Source organism: Anomaloglossus baeobatrachus, chromosome 12 (genome assembly GCF_048569485.1).
Source record: "Anomaloglossus baeobatrachus isolate aAnoBae1 chromosome 12, aAnoBae1.hap1, whole genome shotgun sequence".
Lineage (NCBI taxonomy): Eukaryota > Metazoa > Chordata > Amphibia > Anura > Aromobatidae > Anomaloglossus > Anomaloglossus baeobatrachus.
Genome location: NC_134364.1, coordinates 713,916 through 729,261, shown reverse-complemented (window position 1 = coordinate 729,261; position 15,346 = coordinate 713,916). Strand labels below are relative to the sequence as shown.

The following is a 15,346-nucleotide window of genomic DNA, read 5'->3' as shown; positions in this document are numbered from 1 at the left end:
GGCGGAGATGAGCGGGATGTGAACATCCCGCCCACCTCCTTCCTTCCGCATAGCCGGCGTGACGCAGGTAAGCTGTGTTCATCATTCCCAGGGTGTCACACGGAGCGATGTGTGCTACCCCGGGTACGATGAACAACCAGCGTAAAGAAGAATAAACTATTTTTAAAAAATCAACGACATGTCAACGATACACGATTTGTTACCGATTTGCGAACGTTCAGAGTCGCTCGTAGGTGTCACACGGGACGACGTCGCAAACTATGCCGGATGTGCGTCACGAAAACTGTGACCCCGACGACATATCGCACGATAGATCATCTCGTGTGACGCCCGCATTACTCTTCCTGTCTAATCTATCACCGTTTTTTAACAACTAGTCCTCCACACTCCAGATCCTACTTTAAAAGCTCCTCCGTCCGTCTGACCATTTTTTTTTTCCCCCAGCACAACAGCCCCCTGCCCATTGAGGTGCAGCCTGTCCCTACCATAGCGCTTGTGGCACCAGACCTACTGTACTTCTGAAAACACTGCCTTGGAGGACCTGGACTTCAGCTTCTCTTCTAGCTCCCTGTAATCGTTTTTAAGGACCTTACAGCTGTCTTTAACTTTGTCATTAGTACCAATGTGCCCCGTGGCTGCTGGGTTTTCTCCAGCCCCAGCCAGCAATTTGTCTGATTCGCAATATGCTTAACCCGAGTACCTGGGAAATAAAACACTGTTTGGCATTCACGGTCTCGGCAGCAGATGACCCTGTCTGTCCACCTAACTGTTCACTACCACCAATATCTGCTTTACTGCACTTCTATTTCCCTCCTTCCCACCACAGAGGAGACTTCACCAGCCAACCAGGATTAGATTCCAGTCCAGAGAAGTCAGTTTCCGCCAAACTAGACACCAGTGTATAAAAGACTCTGACCTCCACCCCTGAGGAGACCTTATGATAACAAAAACTAGCCTTCCATCACAGATAAACCCTCCTCCACATCAAAAGAGGCCCTGCCCTTCCTAGAAGAGACCCTGCCCTTCCTAGAAGAGACCCTGCCCTTCCTAGAAGAGACCCTGCCCTTCTTAGAACCCACCTTAGGGAAGACCCTCTGATTTGATGGATTAGTCTCTATCCAGACCCTTTTTTGTTTATAGGAAGAAGACAACTGGGAAACATGAAACTTTATCCAAAGTGGATAAAGAGTCAGAGGTAGAGAGAGCGAAGGCGAGTGCAGCTGTGTGGGAGGCCCGCCTGAAGATGACGGAATTCTCGAGAGCAGAGTACCGGGAGGCTACACGCAGCCTGGCGCACAATAATGTGGAGCTGACAAGGAACCAGTATCAACTGGAGAAGGACATGCTGGATGTCATCGGGTTCCTCAAGAAAGAGGATGAGAAGAAAGAAGAGATGGTAAATTTTTTTGATGAATTCACAAAGTGTAAACTGCAGCTGAAAATGAGATCTAAGATGAGGTCCCTAGTATTTTATAGAAGACAAGATCAGTTTCTTCTCTAGAAGCCTGTTATACTGCACTACATCCTCTCGATACAGACCTGTCCAGAATGAGGTTTCCCCATTCACCTTAAATATCCTCTACCACTCTGCTTTTCATATCACCAGAGTATCCAGGTCACCCTGCATTCCGTACCTTTTAAAAAAAAAAAGTGCCACAAAATTAATCTCATCACTTACACCCTCCTTCCACTGTTACACCTCTCGTGATTTACACCCTTCTCCTCCTCCTCACGCAGTCACCACTCTCATCATTTACACCCTCCTCCTCCTCACGCAGTCACAGCTCTTACTGGTGGCCGGGGGAAGCCGTGACTATGCATGATCCTCATAAGTGCCCCCAGAAGAGGGATGAGCGGCCGAAGGAGCAGTTAACAGCTGTGCAGGAGGCTTGGTAAGTATAGCGCGCTCTCTCTCCTGGCACTTGAATGGTTTTGAACCCGCGGGGGTCGGACTTTACAGTCCGATCCTCCCATAACTATTTTTCACAAAAAAACCCACATCAAAATCAGATTTGACAAAAACACACACAAAACAAACAAAAAACGTAACATCATTACAAGCATTCGTTTCTTTTACATTTCCAGGCTCTCTGGGGAAAGGTGCAGTTGTGGTGAAGTTTTGGTGCAGTTTTTTGGTGACCACAAAACTGCAACATGCATATATAGCATTACACCCTCTTCCTCCTTACGCAGTCACAGCTCTTCTCATGTATACCCTCCTACTCCTCACACAGTCATTTACATCCTCCTCCTCACGCAGTCACCGCTCTCATTATTTACACCTTACTCCCCATACAGTCACCATTCTATCATTTACACCCTCCTCTTCCGCATGCAGTCACCATTCTCATCATTTACACCCTCCTCCCCACCCAGTCACCGCTGTCATCATTTACACCCTCCTCCCCACCCAGTCACCATTCTCACCGTTTACACCCTCCTCCTCCACACACAGTCACTGCTGTCATCATTTACACCCTCCTCCTCACGCAGTCACCACTCTCATCATTTACACCTTCCTCCTCCTCATGAACTCACCGCTCTCATCATTTACACCCTTCTCACGCAGTCACCCTGCTCACCTCACCCTCACCCTCCTCCTTCTCACACAGTCACTGTTCTCCTCATTTACACCCTCCTCCTCCTCACGCAGTCATCGCTCTCATCATTTACACCCTCCTCACGCAGTGAGTGCTCTCCTCATTTACACCTCCTTCTCCTCACGCAGTCACCAATCTCATAATTTACACCAGGGACCTCAAACACGCGGCCGCATGTGGCCCTTGAGGATACTTCTTGTGGCCCGCAGGCCCGTGGCTCCCATGACAATCGCGAAAGATGCAGGGAGCTGCTGCTGACACACTTTATCTCAGTTGAATGAATTGCTAGCGCCGTGCAGAGCAGCTCCCTGCACAGTTATACAACTGGCAGCTGCCAGCCAATCAGAAGCCAGCAGCTGATGTCGGTGTATAAAGTTAACTGCTTGCCTGTGATTGGCCAGTGGCTGCCATTGGCATAGCTGTAGAGACCTTCTCTGCATGGCACCGGCAATTCATTCAACTGAGATAAAGCGCTGTCAGCGTTGAGAAGAATCTCTACAAGAAGGAGACAAGGATTGGCACATTACAAGAATTGGACAAGAATGGAGCACATTCCTACAAGAAGGAAACAAGAATTGGCATATTACTACAAGAAGGGGACAAGGATGGGGCAGATTACTATAGGATGTGGACCACGATGGGCTCATTACTACAAGAAGGAGACAAGGATGGCCACAATACTACTTGATGGGGACAAGGATGGGCACATTAGTACAAGAAGGGGACAAGGATGGTGCATATTACTACAGGATGGGGACCAGAATGGGAACATTACTACAGGATGGGGACAAGGATGGGCACATTATTACAAGAAGGAAACAAGGTTGGGCACATTACTACAAGAAGGGTACAAGGATGGGGCACATTAACACAAGATGGGGACCAGGATGGGCACATTACTACAAGAAGGAAACAAGGATGGGCACATTACTACAAGATGTGGACCAGGATGGGCACATTACTACAGGATGGGGACCAGGATGGGCACATTACTACAAGGAGGAGACAAGGATGGGGACATTACTACAAGAAGGAGACAAGGATGGGCACAATACTACTTGATGGGGACAAGGATGGGCACATTAGTACAAGAAGGGGACAAGGATGGTGCATATTACTACAGGATGGGGACCAGGATGGGCACATTACTACAGAATGGGGACAAGGATGGGCACGTTATTACAAGAAGTGGACAAGAATGGAGCACATTACTACAAGAAGGAAACAAGGTTGGGCACATTATTACAAGAAGGGTACAAGGATGGGGCACATTAACACAAGATGGGGACCAGGATGGGCACATTACTACAAGAAGGCAACAAGGATGGGCACATTATTACAAGAAGGGTACAAGGATGGGGCACATTAACACAAGATGGGGACCAGGATGGGCACATTACTACAAGAAGGCAACAAGGATGGGCACATTAGTACAAGATGTGGACCAGGATGGGCACATTACTACAGGATGAGGACCAGGATGGGGGCATTACTACAAGAAGGAGACAAGGATGGGCACAATACTACTTGATGGGGACAATGAAGGGTAGATCACTACAGAATGGGGACAAAGACAGGCACACAGCTATACAATGGGGACAAGGATGGGCACATTACTACAGGATGGGGACCAGGATGGGGGCATTACTACAAGAAGGAGACAAGGATGGGGACATTACTACAAGAAGGAGACAAGGATGGGCACAATACTACTTGATGGGGACAATGAAGGGTAGATCACTACAGAATGGGGACAAGGACAGGCACACAGCTATACAATGGGGACAAGGATGGGCACATTACTACAGGATGGGGACCAGGATGGGCACATTACTACAGGATGGGGACCAGGATGGGCACATTACTACAGGATAGGGACTAGGATGGGCACATTACTACAAAAAGGAAAAAAGGATGGGCACATTACTGCAAGATGGGGACAATGACAAACACATTTACTGAATAAAGGATGGGGACAAGGATGGGCAGATCACTACAGAATGGGGGACAAGAACAGGCACATAGCTACACAATGGGGACAAGGATGGGCACATTACTACAGGATGAGGATGGGCACATTACTACAATAAGGAGACAAGAATGGGGACATTACTACAAGAAGTGGACAAGGATGGGGCAGATTACTATGGGATGGGATCAGGATGGGCACACTACTACAAGATGGGGATAAGGATAGGGCACACTACTACAAGATGGGGACAAGGATTGGGCACACTACTACAGGATGGCTACAAGTATTGGGCACATTACTACAGGATGGGGACAACTATTGGCACGTTTCTACAAGGATGGGGACATTTACCACAGGATAAGGACAATAATGGGCACATTACTACAGGATGGGGACAAGGATGGGCACATTACTAGAAGAAGGAGGCAAGGATGGGCACATTACTACTTAAAGGGGACCAGGATGGGCACATTATTACAGGATGGGGACAAGGATTGGCACATTACTACAAGGATGGGGACATTACAGGACAAACGTTGCTATAAAAACAACCAAAACACACAGTATTGGCCCAAAATTATTTTATTATTTATATTCAATTATTTAAAAAGACATATATATCCAAAACAAAAATATATTATAAAAAATATGTAGAACGTGCTAAAATACACAAATAGGGGGATAACATAGCGTCCACAGTTCAGAGTATCAAAAATTCAAAAAAATCCACTTAAAACAAATACATAGCATAAATGTTTTTCATAGCACCATTAGATTAGCCTGGGGAGAATAAAAAATAATAATATACAAGAAAATAGACAGTTTATTAAGTGAAAAAATAATTATATAAAAAAAGAAATATATAAATTATTTTTAAAGAAAAATACCATATTTATTAAAGTGTCGCCATGCCATAGTAATATCCAATAAATAATAAAGTGTGAAAAATATAAAATAGTGAAATGTGTTAAATAAATATATATACTATTCGAGTGAAAAAAAAATATTTAACAATATATACATATATACAAATAATTACAAAGTGCCTCAGTGCTATATATATTAGAAAAACTCACTACTTGCAATAAGTGCCAAATATATTTTATATCACTAAAACAGCGGCAACAGTTAAACAAATAAAACTAATAAATCAAGTAATTGTCAAAACAAAACAAATGCCTTAAGCTGGTGTCACACATAACGACGACGACAACGACGTCGCTGCTACGTCACCATTTTCTGTGACGTTGCAGCGACGTCCCGTCGCTGTCGCTGTGTGTGACATCCAGCAACGACCTGGCCCCTGCTGTGAGGTCGCCGGTCGTTGCTGAATGTCCAGCTTCATTTTTTGGTCGTCACTCTCCCGCTGTGACACACACATCGCTGTGTGTGACAGCGAGAGAGCGACGAAATGAAGCGATCAGGAGCCGGCACTGGCAGCTGCGGTAAGCTGTAACCAGCGTAAACATCGGGTAACCAAGGGAAGACCTTTCCCTGGTTACCCGATGTTTACGCTGGTTACCAGCCTCCGCTCTTGCTGCCAGTGCCGGCTCCTGCACTGTGACATGTGGCTGCAGTACGCATCGGGTAATTAACCCGATGTATACTGTAGCAAAGAGAGCAAGGAGCCAGCGCTAAGCAGTGTGCACGGCTCCCTGCTCTCTGAACTGTGACATGTAGCTGCAGCACACATCGGGTTAATTAACCCGATGTGTGCTGCAGGAGAGCAAGGAGCCAGCGCTAAGCGCGGCTCCCTGCTCTCTGAACTGTGACATGTAGCTGCAGCACACATCGGGTTAATTAACCCGATGTGTGCTGCAGGAGAGCAAGGAGCCAGCGCTAAGCGCGGCTCCCTGCTCTCTGAACATGTAGCACAGCGACCTTATGATCGCTGCTTCTGCTGTGTTTGACAGCTAAGCAGCGATCATAACAGCGACTTACAAGGTCGCTGTTACGTCACCGAAAATGGTGACGTAACAGCGACGTCGTTGTCGCTGTCGTTTAGTGTGACACCAGCTTTACAAATAAAGTGTCTAGTGTCTCCTCAAAGTCCTTACCCTATCCAACACCTAGATAACCAGCATTGGTGTGAACCTGATAAAAGTGCCTAGTGCTTTTAAATCTTGCTCCTAATCAGCCAGACAAATAACTTTTTGGCCAACAATTTAAGCTAATGCAAACAGGTTTAAATAGATTTAAATAGATTTATAAAGTTAAAATACTACCTACTGGGGGGCGTGGCTGACTATGGAGGAGTGAGGAGGCACTTTTTAGAGCTCCTGCAACATACCGACTAATCCATCGGCATCCCCAGCAATCATGGGCAGAACAACTAAAAAAACAAAAGCCCGAGCGTCCTCACAGCCCCCAGCATCTAAAGGGGACATCGTTCAGCTCCTGACTCGCCAGATTCCTCCCCGCCGAGAGTCCCGCGATTTCCCGCCGGCAGCACAAGGAGGCCTACCACAAAATACCCACAAGATGGAGCCTGCACCCCCTGGGACCGGTCAGCGAACCGCAGCACAGCACCCGGCGCCCCAGATGTCTTTGTCCCCCACCGCTGCAGAGACTCACCGGCAGCCGACCATGCGACCGGAGGAGAGAGGAGGTGCAGCGGAGCAGGACGGCGGCCCCCCACGTGGTAGCACAGCAGGGAACGTGCCTGCACTCCCTCGGAGCGACACAGCCGGCAGGCAGAGTGAGGGCCCCCGTCGGCTGGACCGCACACACAGGCAGGAGGGCAAAGAGGACAGATGGGACGCGACGGTTCTGGAGGAGGTGAGACGCGGGGGGGGAATGGTGGCGCTTCCCCCATCCACTCTGAGGGGGACGGCAGCGCTGCACACACTTCCCCAGAGTGCCTACCAGGAGAATCGCAGACACAGGCCGGAGCGCTGGGAAAGGAAGATGCCCCCTTAAGCGAGGAATCCCCCCCTCGTCCTGCTTCCATGAAAGGGAGCCACAGGTGGGAGGAGGAGATGGAGAGAGGTCCTGATCCCCCTGTGTCCTGCGACCATCTGCAGGGTCGCCCACCTCCAGCATGCACTTGCCCAATACAGCAGCTGGGACACCTCTGGGATCCACACTAGGGCCCACGGCACGGGGCCTGTGGGATGACTCCCGCGCTCCACAATCCAATGGGTCCTCAGGTGATCAACGGGATCTTCCGGGCCCCCACCCTCCCCCAGGGATGGAGATGTAGCAGAGGCCGAGTTAAAGGCACCAGCACCCAGCAATGGGGCACAGAAAAATATCAAGTCTCCGGACCACTGGTGGACTATCAGACAAATACTCTTCTCCTATCAGGGGTGACCAACAATCCCCTGCAACTATGCAGCTATCTAAATATACACCCCCAGAGGGCGACAGGTCGACTACCCTGGCGGATATACGCGCATTACTAGAATCAATCCCCACCAAACAGGATATCACTAACCTAACATCTCAGATTGTCTCTGAGTGCAAGCAAGAATTTGCCCGGTTTCGCTCTGAGCTGACTCATCAAAAGTGGACTCCCTTTCTCAGTCCCGAGACACCACGACGAAAATTATACAAACATTGACAGACACCGTTAAACGCCACTCCTCCCAAATACAAAATCTTCAATCCTCATTGGATGATCTCGAAAATAGAAATAGGAGGAACAACTTAAGGGTCAGAGGCCTCCCAGAATCCATTACCACTACGGACATTCCATCTACACTGATTTCCATTTTTAATGGTCTACTTCGACGCCCGCCGGGCACTTTTATTGAAATAGACAGGGCCCATAGAGCCCTACGGCCTCCTGATCCGAACAACCCCCAACCAAGGGATGTAATCTGCCGGATTCACTTTTTCCACCTCAAAGAACTGATCCTACAGGCAGCGCGCCAGAAACAAACAATCTCCCATCAAGGCCAGCCTATCCAAATCACTATGGGGAGATAAGGTATGCACACCAGTGACTATGGAAGGGGAATACATGGAATAGCAGAAACTGCTGTGTGAATACTGACATGAAAAATTCAATAGCTATTTGTAAGAATGAAATGTGAAAAATGGAACCTGCATTACTGCCATGAATATATGAATAAAGAGAAATTTAGCTACTGAATTGATCAATGCAGAAGAGCCCCAACACTACGCCAAAGTATTTCTCTACGTTGGGGTCCCTAGCTTGTGTGTGTCCTCTCATGCAGTTAAAAAACTTACCGTGTATGGGACGCTGAGACCCAGGCTATATATACGATGTGGATTGGCAATAGGTGTGTGTGGGGAGGGTTCACAAACGAAAAACTACTAACATTAAGGAATAACGTTTGGAACTCCATTCTATGTCTGAACTGGGTGCAAAAAACCTAAAAAACATCACTATGGGGAGATAAGGTATGCACACCAGTGACTATGGAAGGGGAATACATGGAATAGCAGAAACTGCTGTGTGAATACTGACATGAAAAATTCAATAGCTATTTGTAAGAATGAAATGTGAAAAATGGAACCTGCATTACTGCCATGAATATATGAATAAAGAGAAATTTAACTACTGAATTGATCAATGCAGAAGAGCCCCAACACTACGCCAAAGTATTTCTCTACGTTGGGGTCCCTAGCTTGTGTGTGTCCTCTCATGCAGTTAAAAAACTTACCGTGTATGGGACGCTGAGACCCAGGCTATATATACGATGTGGATTGGCAATAGGTGTGTGTGGGGAGGGTTCACAAACGAAAAACTACTAACATTAAGGAATAACGTTTGGAACTCCATTCTATGTCTGAACTGGGTGCAAAAAACCTAAAAAACATCACTATGGGGAGATAAGGTATGCACACCAGTGACTATGGAAGGGGAATACATGGAATAGCAGAAACTGCTGTGTGAATACTGACATGAAAAATTCAATAGCTATTTGTAAGAATGAAATGTGAAAAATGGAACCTGCATTACTGCCATGAATATATGAATAAAGAGAAATTTAGCTACTGAATTGATCAATGCAGAAGAGCCCCAACACTACGCCAAAGTATTTCTCTACGTTGGGGTCCCTAGCTTGTGTGTGTCCTCTCATGCAGTTAAAAAACTTACCGTGTATGGGACGCTGAGACCCAGGCTATATATATATAAAGCCTATCCAAATCATGCCAGACTTATCAAGATTCACACTGGCCCAAAGAGCGGCCCTCAAACCTTTACTCAACCTCCTGCAAGAAAGGGAAATCCCATTCAGATGCGGATTCCCCTTCTCTTTATCAGTGCGACGAGATCGCCATACCTACACAGTAAGAGCCCCGGGAGACCTGCGGGGTTTCCTGGCCGACCTGGGACTACCGAGCATCAATCTACCTGACTGGGAGGCGCTCATCGAGAATGGCTTGGTTTTGGCGGGGAGACCTCCAAGACTCCGAGACCGTCCTCAGGCAGGTCTCCCCCCCGGAGCAAAGCCGAAGGGAGGAGAAAAGAGAGGACCGACCGCGGGTCGTAGCACTACGGCCTAGTGACTGGGCCCAGCATTGGGTCGCCAGCATTAAAGCAGAATTGCACATGATCCAGGCACGTCCAGATGCCCTCCAAAAAAGAAGGAGGCGGGGATGGATAGAGACACTGGGACGGGTTCCGGGAATTTGGGTGTAATACAATAATTGTTGGGGATATCGTCTCTCTTCTGTATTCCCCAGAACTCTAATACGATCCTAGTAACAACAAGAATGTTATCTACTGTAGAGCTTTCTTAGAAAGTCATAGTTGTGAGATATATAACTACAGACAGATTTCTCCTCAGGCCCAGAGACCATTTACTTTATTCCATAGCCGATGGATAATCAGTTAAATCACGTTATAATTTTTCAAGCCAGTTAAAGTGTTGTGCGGGTTCCTGTGCTACCTTGCCACTTGCTAAATCAGACCTCGCCCCACATAGGGTGTGAGCCTCTGTTCCGCCTACCAAGGTAGCACAAGCTCCTGATATACGTTAGTACCTCTTTTTAGGTAGTTTACTGCACAGAGGCTATACCTCTGAACCTTTTCGTTTTCTTCTCTGCAACTTTGATTCTTTGTCTCTTTTCTACACTTTAACCTTCCTCTTGTTTTTTTACCTCCCTTACGGCATTGCACGAAGCTTTCTACTCACAGATATCGCATCACCGCTCAATCTGAATGACGGAACTAAGAATCGCATCCTTCAACGCCAAAGGTTTGAACACGCCGGAAAAGCGGGCACAAAGCCTGCAACATTTTCACCGACATAAGGTACAGATAGTGTGTCTCCAAGAAACACACTTTAAGGAAAATCATGCACCCACCATCAAACACAAACACTACACCAATTGGCATTTTGCCAACAATCCCAGTAACAAATCCAAGGGGGTTGCCATAGCAATCCACAAATCCCTCCCTCACCAAATCCTTAACTGCACAATAGACAAAGAGGCGAGATACATTATTCTGTCACTAAAAATCGAGGGCCAAATATTAACCCTACTTAATGTGTACGCCCCCAACCAAGACCAGGCCAATTTTATCTCAAACTTGATAGACGAGTCATCTCCCTTGATGCAGGGGTCGGTGATTTTATGCACGGACCTCAACCTTACGCTGAACCCGATTTTAGACAATTCAAAGAACAAATCACACTTAGCATACAAAGCCATTAAACACGTCAAAAAAGCCCTTCTTAGGTTACAGTTATGTGATGTGTGGAGAATACAGCATCCTGCGGATAGAGATTACACCTTTTATTCCACACCGCACGACTCTTATAGCAGGATTGATTATATCATGATTCAACAATCGGCTCTCCCATGGGTATCTTCCACAACAATCGGCAATATACTGTGGTCCGATCACGCTCCAGTTTACTGCTCTCTAACGATCCCTTCCCTCTCTAAACCAGTACGCCCTTGGCGCTTGAATGAGAGCCTACTGACAGACGAGGCGTGTTTGGCGGATATGAGGGAGTCCAAAGGACACTTTCTCTCGGACCACGTTGCTGACACGACTGCCCCAATTCTTAAATGGGAAGCACTCAAATATTTTGAGAGGGGTCCTAATTAAGCACGGGTCTCGTCTGAAGAAGGCCAAAGCTCAAGCCCTAAATTCCGCCATGCACACGGTCACTAAACTGGAGTTGTCACATAAAAACGCGCTCTCGACAGAAACTCTAAGAAACCTCCTCAAAGCGAGACAAGAAGTAAAACATTTATTAGACGAATCTTATAAGCGTTACCTCCAAATTGGGCGAAGCCGATTTTATGAATTTGGTAACAAGCCTGGGAGGATGCTTGCTAGAGCCCTCCGTTCTCAGTGCACTCGGAACTTCATTCCCTGCATCAAGGGGCCCAGTGACTCCATGGTCCACACAACGGCGGAGATCTCCGACACATTCCGTGCATATTACGCGAATTTATACAGTCTCCCCAAACCGACAAGCCCCCCTATCTCTATCACATCACCTTTCAACACTACTAAACCAGACGTGATGGCCGAACTAGACAACCCTTTCGATCATTCTGAATTGTCAGAAGTAATAAAAAACTTACCAAATGGCAAAAGCCCAGGACCGGATGGATTCACAGGGAAATTTTATAAAACGTTCATAGATCTCTTGTCCCCTTTGATGCTGGTCGCATTCAATTCCATCTCTGAGTCCTGCCCATTCCCCCCCCCAATCCACGGCCGCATTTGTCACCGTGATCCCTAAACCAGGAAAAGACCCACATGTCTGTAAGAGCTATCGCCCAATTTCCCTCCTGAATACGGACCTAAAGATTTTTGCAAAACTAATAGCAAATAGATTGAGTCCACTGCTTCCCTCGCTGGTTCAGCCTGATCAAGTGGGTTTTGTCCCGGGGAGAGAAGCACGGGAGAACACCCTAAAAACCATAGACATTATACCCACAAAATACCAATGATGGTCCTATCCCTCGACGCCGAGAAGGCGTTTGACAGAATTTCATGGCCCTCTCTTGCAGAAACCCTTGCACATATTGGCTTTGGTCCCTCACTCATTACTAAAATTCTTTCACTGTACAAAAACCCAGTCGCTAATTTAAAAATTAATGGCTCATTATCAAACCCCTTTACCATTCACAATGGCACCCGACAAGGCTGCCCACTATCTCCCCTTCTCTACATACTAATTATGGAACACCTCCTGGCCGCCATTCGTAATCACCCTGAGATTCGAGGTATTAAATTAGCAGGTAAAGAATATAAATGTTCAGCGTTTGCTGACGACGTACTAATTTATATAACAAACCCAATGACCTCCCTACCCAACTTGCTGGATTTGCTGGAGAGGTTCGGTAGGTGGTCCAACTTCAAGATCAATATGGACAAATCCGAGGCCCTCAATGTAACTCTCCCTGATGAGACGGTGCATAACTTAAAGACGCACTACCCATTCAAGTGGCCACCTGGTAATATCATTACCTATCTGGGCATTCGTCTACCCTCGGATCTGTCCAGATTGTATTCATTGAACTTTCAGCCATCTCTCTCTAGACTAGAAAACAACCTAGCCACATGGGAACGAACGAGTTTCTCCTGGTTCGGGCGCATTAATATATTAAAAATGACTATTCTTCCCAGAGTGCTATACCTTTTACACACAATTCCCACTCACATTCCAGCGGTGTTCTGGGAGGGAATCCGACGACAATTTAAAAACTTTGTATGGATGTCAAAACACCCGAGGTTACGTTGGGAAACCCGAACGCGCCCCAAGGAAGCAGGTGGGACGGGCTTACCGGATTGCCGCTGTTACCACTTTGCAGCAGCACATGCCCGGGTTTTGGACTTAATACATAGTTATTGGACGAAATTGTGGGTACGTTTAGCAACTGATATATGCCCGATCTCGGTCGGAACCTTGCCCTGGTTACGCCCGTCCACGGTTCCGAAAAACCTAGAAATATCCTACACAACAGCTAATACGCTGAAGACCCTAAGCATTCCTTCACTGAACAATAGGCTGGTGAAAAGGAACGGCCCCTTGCTCCCTATTTCAGGAAACCCTAAGTTTGAACCGGGATGTACCGCCCCGACATTCCTAGGTTGTTCGAAATCCCGCCCCCTACGTTTTTCCCAAATTGCTCCTAACGGAGTACTAATACCACTCAGCGCGATCCTGGGAGAGACCCCCCCACTCCTTGCCATGAATATGAATATACCCAGCTCCAGCACTTCTTTGCCTCAATCCCTGAGAAAGCAGCACTGATGCGCCCCCCATCAACGTTCGAAACGCTATGCCTCACAAAAACTATCACACCACATGCGACTTCGGTTGTGTACAAATTGCTCATGGAAAAAGATTTGCTCTCCCTCCCCCCTTTCTGCAAGGTCTGGGAGTCAGAACTAAATAAAACTTTCACGAAAAGCCAATGGAACAAATGTTTTACCCTATCACACAGGTCAGTCATAGCATCCAAATCGCAAGAAACAAGTTATAAAATAATTTCGAGATGGTATAGGGTTCCATTCACATTGAATAAATGGTTCCCAGGGGTCCCAGACACATGCTGGCGTTGCGGTGCGGAGGCGGGCTCGATGACACACATATGGTGGTCCTGCCCAGCCCTGAGCGCCTTTTGGAACGGAGTACTCAGGGCGGTGCTGGAAATGACAGGGATCTCAGTACCAAAGTCCCCAGAGGCTATCTTGCTTTATATGTTCCCCATGTCCACCTCTAGATATAAAAAATCTCTGCTTAGACACCTATTGCAGGCCGCAAAAACTGTGATCCCCAGACACTGGAGATCCATGGATCCCCCGTATCTGGAGGAGTGGTTTGCAGAAGTAGACTTGACACACCGTATGGAGTCCCTGATGGCTAGCTCACAACTGGAAAGAGACACAATCGACAAGATATGGTTTCACTGGGAGGCGTTCCTGTCCTCTCCCCTATACCATCAGATTCTGAAGTAAAGTGCAGTGCCGTATATTTCTTCTCCTTCGTTTCTTTTTATTCCTACTCTATAGCTTATATATATTTTTTTTTTTCTTTCTTTCTTTATCTTACATGTTTTCTTTTCTCCCGTTTATAGCAGAGTGCTCCCCGAGTTGGGGAAATGAGGTTAGGGAACATATGGGAATTCATACAAGATTGTTAAAACATTTTATTTTTTTTGTCTTCTCACCCTGACGATTGAATAGGGGTATCAGTTATATTGTTCTAGCTATAACTCGTGACAGATCAGTTAGCTATCCATGTTGTTTCCTAACCTAAGGATATATCAAAGTTCTGTGAAATATTCCAACTGATAAGTGATTTACTACCTTGTTTTCAACACTTCATCACTCTGTATTTGCGATTAACTTGAAAATCAATAAAAATTTATTGTTAAAAAAAAAAAAATAAAAATACTACCTACTGATTACAAACTGTGCTTTGTGTATCCCCCAAGCGCTCCTACGTACGTTTCGCTCTTATCTTCAGGGAGCGTCCTGTGATACATTACTACAATGGGGACATTACAGGATAGGGACAAGAATGGGAACATTACTACATGGATGGAAATATTACTACAGGATAAGGACAATAATGGGCACATTACTACAAGAAGGGAACAAGGATGGGGACATTACTACAGGATGAGGACATTACTACAGGATGAGGACAAGAATGGGCACATTACTACAGGATATCAAAAGAGAAATAAAATGGGTCAGCTCACCACACCAGAGGTTGCCTGTAGTTTCCTCCCACTTGATGCCCGGCACGGACAAAGCAGCAGCCAACCACACAGACTGAAGGCCCCGTTACACGCAACGACGTATCTAACGATATATCGCTGG

At 46.7% G+C, this 15,346-nt stretch overlaps 1 protein-coding gene across 4 annotated transcripts in view; it reads left to right on the top strand.

The window, feature by feature from the left end:
• BBOF1 (basal body orientation factor 1) overlaps window positions 1-15,346 on the top strand; it is a 115,513-nt gene that overhangs the window by 22,626 nt on the left and 77,541 nt on the right. For 3 of the 4 annotated variants that reach the window (XM_075329479.1, XM_075329475.1, XM_075329474.1), the window contains exon 2: window positions 1,141-1,396. The exons of the other annotated variant lie outside the window; for it this stretch is intronic. In XM_075329479.1, the coding sequence (XP_075185594.1) occupies window positions 1,244-1,396 (153 nt within the window). In that variant the 5' untranslated portion in view covers window positions 1,141-1,243. The remainder of the gene's footprint in view (window positions 1-1,140; window positions 1,397-15,346) is intronic. 4 annotated transcript variants of the gene reach the window in all.